The 12,706-nt window shown below is 45.0% G+C and overlaps 1 protein-coding gene across 1 annotated transcript; it reads left to right on the top strand.

The window, feature by feature from the left end:
- Window positions 1-3,549: 3,549 nt before the first annotated feature.
- On the top strand, window positions 3,550-11,886 carry LOC134395652 (zinc finger protein 396-like). The gene is made up of 3 exons (XM_063121815.1): window positions 3,550-4,341; window positions 9,234-9,363; window positions 11,401-11,886. Exons 1-3 carry the CDS (start codon window positions 3,550-3,552, stop codon window positions 11,850-11,852), a joined length of 1,374 nt encoding a protein of 457 aa, XP_062977885.1. The 3' UTR covers window positions 11,853-11,886.
- The last annotated feature ends 820 nt before the right edge of the window (window positions 11,887-12,706 follow it).

Genomic DNA, 12,706 nt, shown 5'->3' with positions numbered 1-12,706 from the left:
CTAGAGGCATTCAAGAGGCAGCTGGACAACCATCTGTCAGGGATGCTTTAGGGTGGATTCCTGCATTGAGCAGGGGGTTGGACTCGATGGCCTTGTAGGCCCCTTCCAACTCTGCTATTCTATGATTCTATGATAATGGTCTGATCCAGGAGGGCTCTTCCTATGTTCTTAAATTATGATCTCTATATAATGGTCTGATCCAACAGGGCTCTTCTGATGTTCTTAAATTATGATCTCTATATAATGGTCTGATCCAGGAGGGCTCTTCCTATGTTCTTAAATTATGATCTATATATACTAGAGAGAGAAAGAGAGGTGTAAAGTGGCCCAAAAGTGAAGCAACAAGGAGGGTCTAAATCCACTATGGATGTAATCAGTCTTAAGGTAAATTCTATTAGAAAGATAGAAAGGCTAACAACAGCACAGCTACTGACAAGGGTGGAAGCCGAAACGCTTAGTTTATTTATTTATTTTTAAAAAATACTCTTTTGAAAGTTTTTAAGGTGACCCTATGGAAAGGAGGACAGGGCTCTTTAACGATTGTATAGAAAAGGGAATTTCAGCAGATGTCATTTGTAGGCATGCAGCACCTGGTGACATTCCCTCTTCATCCCAACAGTTAAAGCTGCAGGAGCTATGTCCTCTTTTGTATCTGGTCATGCTAGCTAAAGAGGGCAGGGCTCCTTTTCTATGCAACTGTTAAAGATACAGGAGCCCTGTCGTCTTTTCCATATGGTCACTCCATTAGTCTTTCTATCTTTCGTGTGTGTGTGTGTGTGTGTGTGTCTCTATTTGTGGAAAGTTCTGTAGTCAATAACCTAAATTAACTCTTTGCCTGTGACTTGCATATCTTGTATTATTAATATAGCTTCTGTTAACATGCACAATTTATACAGGTCACATCCTTGGTGCAAATTTAGGCTACCATGGGGCAAAATTCTGATGCGCCCAGAGCCCTAGCCACAATCCGGTCAAGGCTACATCAATTTTAAATCCCATTGAGTTAAGCATCTGCTTGCATTTGCCATCATGAGAAATAGGATTTAACGTGACTGGCTAGATTATATCTTTTTCTTCTTTGAGTAGCCTTGCCCAACAGGTCTCCTCCAGGTGTGTTGGAATGCAACTCCCAGTAGCCATGATGGCTGGCTGGGGATGCTGGGAGTTGTAATCCAGCACATCTGGGGGGCACCAGGTTGGAGAAGGCTGCTTTAGAGCATAAGAGGTCCTTTGGTGTACTAGTGGTTACTGGCGGAGAAGGACAGAGATTAGATTTATTTAAAGTATTTTTATCCTGCTCCATGGCCCAAAGGGTTCCAGGAGCAGCTTACATGTAATTTGTAATACATTCTTGGCTTGCAGGCTTTCAATATAGAAAGACATGACACACAAGGAAAAAGTGATGGGGAGGGAAGACGAAAAAAATGGCCTTTGTGCAAGGCTGGTGGAACGGCCCTGCTTCCCCTCCATCTCCTTCCCAGACAATGGGACCAGCAACAAAACAATGTCGTGTTTTCTCCGTCCAAACAGGTAGAGCCTTCACTACTGACACCCTCACTCTCCATTCACTTCCCCTCCCCAATTCAGGTTCATCCTTTCTTTCTAGGAAAGAGACCTCTATTGATTTAACCATTTCAGAACCAAGGACAGGAGACACTGACTCTGATTCCTAGAGAGGGAGAAAAATCAAATCAAAGAAATGCGAGTGTTTTTCCACTAGCCATTCCCATTACACACTCCCTCATGTCCATTTTCTTTTCCAAATGACACTCAAATGCTGTGGATAATGAGCATGCTTGAGCCTCATTGGAATTGTTTTTATTATTTGCTTGTTTGTCTACTCAGATTTTGGCTTTTAAAGATTTTGGGCCTGTTCAGACGACACGCTAAGCCAGGGTTAGGCCGCTAACCCTTTTGCAGCAAGTTGTTAGTGAGCGTGTTTAAACCATGGTTATGTAGCCACCATGGTTGAGAAAGGTCCACACAACACGCTACGTCATCATGTTTAGCTCAAAATACTTACCCATCATGGTCTAGCGAGTTGTCTAGGGTGAATGTATGGAAAAGAGAACAGGGCTCGTGTATCTTTAAAAGTGAATTTCAGCAGGTGTCATTTTTATACCTGCAGCACCTGGTGAAATTCCTTCTTTATCACAACAGTTAAAGCTGCAGAGCTATACTAGAGTGACAGATACAAAAGAGGACAGGGCTCCTGCAGCTTTAACTGTTGTGATAAAGAGGGGATTTCACCAGGTGCTGCATGCCTACAAATGACACCTGCTGAAATCCCCTTCTCTACACAACTATTAAAGATACAGGAGCCCGGTCCTCCTTTCCATGTGGTCACCCTAGTGTTGTCAGAAGAAGGCCTTAAAAAAATATCTGGTTCTCCCTCTTGTTTCTCAGTGACCCAATTCTGTTGGCGCTCACCACCTGAGTTCACTATTAACAGGAGCAACTTAATAACAACAACAGTGTGGCTAGAGTGTTGGACTGGGAGTCGGGAGATCCAGGTTCTAGTCCCCCACTCGGCCATGGAAGCTCACTGGGTGACTTTGGGCCTGCCACGGACTCTCAGTCCAACCTACCTCACAGGGTTGTTGTTGTGAGGATAAAAAGGGAGAGGAGGAGGATTATGTACGCTGTCTTGGGTTCCTTGGAGGGAAAAAGGCGAGATGTAAATGCAATAATAGTAACAGTAAAACAACCACCACAAGATTAAACTGAAACTACGAGGAGCTTCACAATAACAAGAGCGCAACCAAATCACACCAGAGAAAAATCGAAACAGTTCAGCAAGCCAACAAGAGAGGGATACTGGTGTGTTTCCCTTGGCAGAGATTTGCAGGGCCAAAATGTAGCCACAGAGAAACCCTTCCCAGGCCCCAACCGCACATGTCAGACGCTGGCAGGACGTACAGATTTTAACAATGTATATTATGTTTGAATTGAGTATTATGTATTTTATCGTTTATTGTTGTTCCCCGCCTTGATCAAAGTGGAGAGGCGGGTAAGAAATAAAATTATCATTATTATTATTATTGCCTTTATATCCCGCCTTTTTTCCTCCGAGGAACCCAAGGCAGCGTACATAATCCTCCTCCTCTCCACTTTATCCTCACAACAACAACCCTGTGAGGTAGGCTGGGCTGAGAGTCTGTGACTGGCCCAAAGTCACCCAGTGGGTTTTCGTGGCCCAGTGGGGACTAGAACCCGGTTCTCCTGACTCCCAGTCTGACACCTTAGCCACTACGCCACACTGGCAGGATTGTATGAGGGGATGTGGCCCTTCAGGTATCCTTGGACCAAGACTCTTACAAAAGTTTCTCTCTCTTTCCCCCCAGAGAAACATGCCTCTCGAAGGATGGGGAAAGATGTTGATTTCTGCGCTACTCGTGTCCCTCCAGAGATAAGCGTCGCAAAGAGAACTCCGTCGCTCCTCTAAGACAAACCATTTGTGGCAACATTTTTGTTTAGCCTAAAAGTTGTTGTGTAGACACATCTCCATTTGCACAAAAGGGACGAACTTAGCACCCCTTGTGAGGGAAAATGGCTGCTGAGCAGGGAGACCCCTCTGCCCCGGCTCAGGTGCTCCAGCCTGCGCTACAGCAAGGGATGAAGTCGGTCATAAAAACGGAGGAGCAAGAGCCGGCCGGATCCCCAGCGTTGGAGGAATCGGGGAGGGCAGGCGCTGCCCCTCGCATGGTTCAGGTGGGGACCATCGGGGAGTATCCAAAATGGCCGACGCAGCCGAAGAAACAGGAACTGGACAAGGGTTTGTCGGAGCGCTGGGAAGCCCAGTGGCAGGAGTTCCTCAAGACGGTGCAGTCGTCCCACGGCGGGTGGGGGAATTCGCAGCTGGTTGAGGCAGTGCCACGAGGCGAGGCGCAGACCTGCCTTACCCTCGCTGAGGGAGCCAAGAAGTGGCAGGCCAAAGGGCAGGGCACTAAACCCTGGCCTGGTCCCGGTGGGAAAGTCCGCGAGGCCTGTAGCAGGGAGGGTGGTGGAGACCCGGGCGACTCTGGCAGAAAGAAGGAAGACGCTACGAAGGAGGAGGAGACGCAGCGCCAGCTCTTCCGGCAATTCTGCTACCAGGACGCCGAGAGCCCCCGAGAGGCCTTCTGCCGCCTCTGGTACCTTTGCCACCAGTGGCTGAAGCCGGAGAGGCACACCAAGGAGCAGATCTTGGACCTTCTGATCTTGGAGCACTTCCTCACCATCTTGCCCCAAGACATGCGGAGCTGGGTGAAGGGAAGCCATCCCGAGACCTGCTCCCAAGCCGTGGCCGTGGCGGAAGATTTCTTGCTGAGGCAGAAGGAAGCCGAGAGGCAGGCCAGGCCGGTAAGGGGACGTGTTTCCTTTTGCGGTAGATGCAGGAGAGGTGCCCGCTTGGCGAATGTGGCGCTTCCTACTGGGGTGGGGGCGGTTCTGAGGTCAGTGGGGTGGTGAATCCGCTTCGGTGAATCCCTCTCTCAAAATACTAGAACCCGCCACCATCCCATGAAGCTGATGGGTGGGAGATTCAGGACAAATAAAAGGAAGGACTTCTTCATAGAATCATAGAATAGCAGAGTTGGAAGGGGCCCATAAGGCCATTGAGTTCAACCCCCTGCTCAATGCAGGAATCCACCCTAAAGCATCCCTGACAGATGGTTGTCCAGCTGCCTCTAGGGTGGGAGAGCCCACAACCTCCCTAGGTCACTGGTTCCATTGTCGTACTGCTCTAACAGTCAGGAAGTTTTTCCTGATGTCCAGCTGGAATCTGGCTTCCTTTAACTTGAGCCCGTTATTCCGTGTCCTGCACTCTGGGAGGATCGAGAAGAGATCCTGGCCCTCCTCTGTGTGACAACCTCTTAAGTATTTGAAGAGTGCTATCATGTCTCCCCTCCATCTTCTCTTCTCCAGGCTAAACATGCCCAGTTCTTTCAGCACAGCGCAGAGTTAAACTGTGGAACTCCCTACCACAAGATGTAGTGATGGCCACCAATCTCGATGGCTTTAAAAGGGGGTTGGATAAATTCCTGGAGAAGAAGGCTATCCATGACTACTAGCATTGATGGTTGTGTGCTATGTCCAGTGTTCAAGGCAGTAAGCCTGTGTGCACCAGGTGCTGGGGAACATGGTTGGGAGAGTGCGGTTGCACATGTCCTGCTTGTGGATTCTTGGTCCACATGTGGTTGGCCACTGTGTGAACAGAGTGCTGGACTAGATGGACCCTTGGTCTGATCCAGCAGGGCTCTTCTGATGTTCTTATGGGTCTCTGTCAGAACACTAAAGGGTCTATCCAAGGTTAGGGTGACCAGATGAAAAGGAGGACAGGGCACCTGTATCTTTAACAGTTGTATTGAAAAGGCCACCAGTGAGGGAGGAAGCAGCAGCCAGGCACCTCTCCACCGTGCCTGGGTCCAGCTCCAGCTGAGAGCCCCCTCCCTTCTGCTGTCAACTGTTTTTGTTTTTGTTTTTTAATATTTTTTTTATTTTCTACAATACTTAAACATACACCATTACAATTAAAACAAACCAACATACTATATAAATGTTGAATAGCATCGATATCATATCTATATAACATAATCAAACTTAACATACAAGTGCACCCCCCACCTCGGGATCTCATTCCTGATTCCAAAATCTCATACTTTCTTCTGCTGGCGGTTTCCCACTTCCCTTAGAAAACACAAATATTAGGAACTGTTTCCAAATTCCTTCAAAATCATTTGTTTTAGCTATACCTCTTCTCCACTTAATATTACAAGTCAATTTATCATTAATAGCTATATCTCATACTTCTTTATACCATTCTTCAGTACAATATTCCCCTTGAATCTTCCAGTTCCTAGCTACAATCAATCTTGCTGCAGTCAGCAAATTCGTTATCAATTCCTTAGTTTCTCTTTTACATTTTAAATCTTCAAATAGTGACAGTAATGCTACTTTAGGTGTTCGCTCTATCTTCATTCCCACAATTTCTTCAATCTCCAAAAACACCATCTTCCACAATTTTTGTACATATTTGCATTCCCACCACATATGTAAATACGTTCCTTTTCCCCCACATCCTCTCCAACAATTTGCTGAATGTTGATTATTTATCTTATTTAATCTAACCGGGGTTAGGTACCACCTCCATATAATTTTAAAATAATTCTCTTTTATTCTTACTGACATATTTCTCAATGCTCTTTGTTTCCATAGTCCCTCCTAGCTCTGTTGTCCTATTTGTACATTCAAGTCTGTCTCCCAAACCATTTTACCTGGACTATCCATCGACCCTTTCTCCAACAGTATTCTATATATTTCACTCATTAATCCTTTTGACACTGTTTTTTCCCCCTTATCATTTTCTAACTATTAATTCCTCAAACTTCGTCAATTCTCTACAATCTCCATTTTCTTTTACCCACTTTTTAGTCCACTGTTCTAATTGCCAATAATTCATCCAAGTTAATTTTATATCTTTTAAAACTTCTTCCAAATCCTCTCTTGTATTCATTTCTCTTAACCATTCCCCTAATTTCATTTTATTTGTTTCCGTTAAAACTTTACTTAATCTACTCTTTAATTCCTCCGGGAAATTCTTTAGCGTTATTACCGGTGCTAAGGGTGAGTTGCTCGGGAGCAACTCCCCTTTGTATTTACTCCAAATTTCCCAGTGAACCCTCAAGAGCGGATTACCTATACTTTCAACCCATTTTTTTCCCTTCCCTAAAAAATACATTTTCCAAATTAATCACTATATTACTTGTAGTTTTATCATCCATCCAGTCTAATTCTCCTATTCCTATAATTGCCTCCACAATATGTCTTAACCTATTAACCTATTAGCTATTAGTTTAATATTAAACTAATAACCTATTAGTTTAATATTTGGGAGACCCAATCCTCCCTTTTTTTGACATAAACACCATTTATTCTTATTTACCCTCGCTTTCTTACCTCCATTACAGTAATTATTTATGATATTTTGCCAACTTTTTATCTCTGATTCTGAATTTTTTATTGGTAACATGTTTCCTGCTGTCAACTGTAACTGCTGAACTTTGCAACTAAGATTGTAGTGCCTGAATTTGCTTTCCTTTCCCCCCTCCTCCTCCTCCCTCCCAATCCCCTTTCCTTTTGTGTTATGTCTTTTAGATTGTAAGCCTGTGGGAAGGGACTGTCAAGAAATACTTTTGTAAGCCGCCGTGAGAGCCTTTTTTGGCTCAATGGTGGCATAAAAATCCTTAAATAAAAAAATAAAAAAGGGAATTTCAGCAGGTGTCATTTGTATATATGGGTAACCTGGTGAAATTTTCTCTTCGTCACAACAGTGAAAGCTGCAGGAGCCTTGCCCTCTTTTAAATCTGGTCAGTCTAGTATAGCTCCTGCAGCTTTAACTGTTGTGATGAAGAGGGAATTTCACCAGGTTCTCCATATATACAAATGATACCTGCTGAAATTCCCTGTTCTATGCAACTGTTAAAGGTACAGGAGCCCTGTCCTCCTTTCCATATGGTCACCCAATTCAAGGTGTTTTAGCTCATTTGGAATTCTTACTGGTTCTGGCTGAATCCCGGAGCGGATTCACTGCCCCACTGACATTGGAACCACTAACCTCCAGTGGTGCTTCAGGGGTTGGAGAACTTGTCTCTGTGGTAGCGCATCCTGTGCATTTATATCAGGGGTGGCCCACGCACACAGCTCGTAGTCTTGGCTTTATATTTGATTCCTCGCTCTCCTTTATTCCTCATATCGAGTTAGTAGCTAAATCCTGTCATTTTTTCCTGTATAATATTGCCAGGATTCGATCATTTTTGTCTGTCTCTTCTGCCAAGACTCTTGTTCATGCATTGGTTATTTCTCAGTTGGACTACTGCAACCTTCTTCTCACTGGCCTTCCTTCTTCTCACATCAGTCCGTTGGTTTCTGTTCACCACTCTGCTGCTAAGATCATCTTCTTGGCTCGCTGCTCTGACCATGTTACTCCACTTCTGAAATCTCTTCATTGGCTTCCAATTCACTTCAGAGTCCAATATAAGCTTCTCCTGTTGACCTACAAAGCTTTTCATGGTCTAGCTCCTTCCTATCTCTCCTCTCTCCTCTCACACTATTGCCCCGCTCGTGCTCTTCGCTCCTCTGATGCCATGTTTCTCACCTGCCCAAGGGCCTCTACTTCCCTTGCTCGGCTTCGTCCATTTTCTTCGGCTGCCCCTTATGCCTGGAACGCTCTTCCAGAACATTTGTGAACTACAAGTTCAATCGCAGCTTTTAAAGCTCAGCTAAAAACTTTTCTTTTTCCTAAAGCTTTTAAAACTTGATTTTGTTCTGACTTTATACTGCTAGTTTTACCCTACTCTGTGCCTGTTTGGTGCACTCTCTTCCCCTTCTTATTGTTTTATTATGATTTTATTAGAATGTAAGCCTATGGGGCAGGGTCTTGCTATTTACTGTTTTACTCTGTACAGCACCATGTACATTGATGGTGCTATATAAATAAATAATAATAATAATAATAATAACATGGCCTGTTTTGTTGTGCTGTTGTGCCACCAAATTTACCATCAAATTCAGCAAAAAAGGGACTATTCCCCTTTAAGGCCGGGCACACAGGAAGATTGAATCAGAATTACGTTTACAGAAGCCGTCAGTGGCAAATACGTCAGTGGGTGGTGGTGGGTAATTCCAGCGAAAAAGTGGCCCCAGAGCCACGGACGTTGCACACTCGTGGTTCATGTGCTCTGGTCTTGATTAAAATGCTGCTTTCTGCTTATTCTATATCCCTCCCCGTTCCCTCCCAACACTTGCTCGATTACAGAGTTTTCCTTCTTACATCTTTCATTTCATTTTTTTTAAATCCAGGGTGGTATTTTAAGTTTCCAATTCATTCATTGATTATCTGGTTTTTATGAGTCCCGCAGATTTCTATAAACTTCTGCCAAAGTCGTTCTGTTTGCCTCCTTTTTAATGTTTTCTTTTCTTTTTTTGAGTTCAATGTATTATTTTTTTTTTAAAAAAAAAGAACCTTAATATTTTACTAAGAAATATGCTAGACACGATTTCTATTATGCTTCTAACCATCATAATTGTGTTACATTATTTTCAGTTCTGTTTGTTGATATTTACAATAAATTGCATCACATGTAGTAATGTGTTTGGCTTGTTTCATCGTTTCAAAGATTTGTTATTCTCTAATACTGTCTGAACAATCAGTGCGTATTTTATGGTAAAAAAAAAAGTTCCTTTCTGTTCTTCAGGTCCCTGTGATCTTCCACATTGTGACTGTGAATTTCCCTGCCGCTGAGGGGGCTTCTTCTGAAAACCCCCAGAGGAACCCAGACGGGGAGGTCAACCTAAAGGGAGATGAGCCTGTTGACAACTCTCTGAGTAAGAAACCCAAATTTCATAAACTTTCCTTTTTGTTTGCTTGTTTCATTTTTATCCTGTCCTTCCTCCAAGGAGCACAGAACACCGTATAGGTCTTAAAAGTTCTCTCTGCCCACCCCTCCCAACAAGCCTATGTCGTATGTTAAGCTGAGAAAAAGGCTGTGGCCCTGTTCAGAAGACAGCTTAAACCATGGCTTTAACTATGGTTGTTAAGCCAGAAAGCTGGGCTGTGTTCAGAAGACACCTTGAACCACGGCTTTAACTACAGTGGTTAAGCCAGAAAGCTGAGCTGTGTTCAGAAGACGCCTTAAACCACGGCTTTAACTACAGTGGTTAAGCCAGAAAGCTGGGCTGTGTTCAGAAGACACCTTGAACCACAGCTTTAACTACAGTGGTTAAGCCAGAAAGCTGGGCTGTGTTCAGAAGACACCTTGAACCACGGCTTTAACTACAGTGGTTAAGCCAGAAAGCTGGGCTGTGTTCAGAAGACACCTTAAACCACGGCCTTAACTATGGTGGTTAAGCCAGAAAGTCAGGCCCTTTTATTTATTTATTTATTTATTTATTTATTTAAGCATTTTTATCCCACCATTCAGCCAAAAAAGGCTCTCATGGCGGCTTACAAAAATATTTCTTGACAGTCCCTGCCCACAGGCTTACAATCTAAAAAACATGACACAAAAGGAAAGGGGATTGGGAGGGGGGAAAGGAAAGCAAATTCAGGCACTACAATCTTAGTTGCAAAGTTCAGCAGTGACAGTTGGCAGCAGGAGGGAGGGGGCTCTCAGCTGGAGCTGGACCCAGGCACGATGGAGAGGTGCCTGGCTGCTGCTTCCTCCCTCACTGGTGGCCTCTCCAGAGACAGTAGGTAGCAGGAGGGAGGGGGCTCTCAGCTGGAGCTGGACCCAGGCACGATGGAGAGGTGCCTGGCTGCTGCTTCCTCCCTCTCTAGTGGTCATTGGTTCCATTGTCGTACTGCAATCATCATCATCATCATCATCATCATCATATATTTATTTATTTGTTACACGCCTCTCCTTCTGGATCGAGGCGGGGTACAACACAATTAATAATAAGATAAAGTACATAAAACTAATTCAAACATTTAAAACCAGTGCATCATTAAAAGCAGGACACCATTAAAAAAGGCATCTTAAAATTCAGCTGGGTAGGCCTGCCGGAAGAGATCAGTCTTTATGGCTTTGTTAAATTCTGGAAGACTGTTAAGTTGACAAATCTCTCCCAGCAAGCCATTCCACAAACTGGGAGCGGCAGAAGAAAAGGTCCTTTGGGTAACAGTTGTCAGCCTTGTTTTTGTTGGCTAGAGTAAATTCTCCCCAGAGGACCTGAGTGTGCGGGGCGGATTATACAGGAGGAGCTAATCCCACAGGTAACCTGGACCCAAACCATGTAGGGCTTTAAAGGTGATAACCAACACTTTATACTTTGCCCGGAAACTAATTGGCAGCCAGTGAAGAGATTTTAAGACTGGTGTAATGTGGTCACCCCTAGGTGTACCGGTGACCAACCTGGCTGCCATATTTTGAACTAGTTGAAGTTTCCGGACTAGGCACAAAGGTAGCCCTATGTAGAGCGCGTTGCAGAAGTCAAAGCCTCTAACAGTCAGGAAGTTTTTCCTGATGTCCAGCCGAAATCTAGCATCCTGTAACTTGAGCCCATGTGCTGCACTCTGGGATGATCGAGAAGAGATCCTGGCTCTCCTCTGTGTGACAGTCTTTCAAGTCCTTGAAGAGTGCTCTCATGTCTCCCCCAGTTACCTAGGGAGGTTGTGGGCTCTTCTCCCACACCAGAGGCCTTCAAGAGGCAGCTGGACAACCATCTGTCAGGGATGCTTTAGGGTGGATTCCTGCATTGAGCAGGGGGTTGGACTCGATGGCCTTGTAGGCCCCTTCCAACTCTGCTATTCTATGATTCTATGATTTTATAATCTTCTCTTCTCCAGGCTGTTACACTCCCCAAACAATCTCTAGTTCTATTATTATTATTATTATTATTATTATTATTATTATTATTAAGGAGCTGTGGATATGATGGAAACTGTGCCGTCTGAAAGAGCCCAGCGCCGGGAGGCGATCGTGAATCTCGCCCGCCAAGACAGACCGAATCGCCGAGAGGCAAAACCCGCCGAGAACTTGCGGGAGAGATCCACGGCCGCCCGAGAAGGAGAACACCCCGAAATCGCAGACCCTCAGAGGCCCTGGAAGGCCAAAAGCAGGAAGATTTGCAACATGTGCGGGAAAAGCTTCAGCTACAACTCCAACCTCAAGAGACACTGGAGGACCCACACGGGGGAGAAGCCGTACGGTTGCTCGTACTGCGGGGAACGGTTCAACCAGGCCACGAACCTCATAAGGCACCAACGGATCCACACCGGGGAGAAGCCGTACAAGTGCTCGGACTGTGGCAAAAGCTTCAACCAGAGCCTTCAACTCATCTGGCATCGGAAGACCCGCTTCAATTGCAGCTAATGCTGTTTCTCGCCGTCCGGGAGCATAAACAGAGGAGAGATGACCCTTCTAGGCAGGGCCGTGCCTAAACGACAATACCGCGGGGGCTGCAGAATGCAATCGGTGGCACAGAATTCAGATTCCCGGTGATCTCGGTCTTCTGTTTCTTTTTCCAGCCCTTATTGGCTGCCAGAATATAGTTGGAAAAGCATGTGCATGAAATTGCAGAAAAGTTACATGGTTGAATAAGATTGACAGCTGTCAGGGCCGCCTGGGATTTTAGGGCTCTGCGTCAGCTCCTTCCTGCCGGCGATGATTAGCCAAACAAGAATAATATGCAAATTGACATCATGCAGAGTTTTTGCAGGATGTGATATTTTTCTTCTTCTTGGCCATTCAGTGCCTGGGTGCAGAATTTAACTTAGTATGGAGTTACCAATATTTGGACTATGGAGAAATCTTTTGGTTAACCTGATACGTAAAATCCAACTTGAGGTGGCACAGGTGATCAGGATGAGGAAAAAGCTGGAGGGAAGGAGGTTACGTTGGTGGTAGAGCACGTGCCTTGCATAGGGTGACCGTATGAAAAGGAGGACTGGGCTCCTGTATCTTTAATAAAGTCCCTCATCAAAGACTCCTGAACAAACTTTGCAGTTATGGAATAAGAGGGGAGGTCCTCTTATGGATCAGTAAGTGGTTAGAGAACAGAAAGCAGAGAGTAGGAATAAATGGTCAATTCTCCCGATGGAGGGAAGTAAATAGTGGGGTCCCACAGGGATCGGTATTAGGACCAATCCTTTTCAGCTTGTTCATGATCTGGAATTAGGAGTGAGCAGTGAAGTGGCCCAGTTTGCCGACGACACCAAATGATTTAT

The sequence above is a fragment of the Elgaria multicarinata genome, chromosome 3 (genome assembly GCF_023053635.1).
Source record: "Elgaria multicarinata webbii isolate HBS135686 ecotype San Diego chromosome 3, rElgMul1.1.pri, whole genome shotgun sequence".
In the NCBI taxonomy this organism is placed as follows: Eukaryota; Metazoa; Chordata; class Lepidosauria; order Squamata; family Anguidae; genus Elgaria; species Elgaria multicarinata.
Note: the sequence above shows the minus strand (reverse complement) of the source record. Positions and strands in the feature narration are given on the sequence as shown.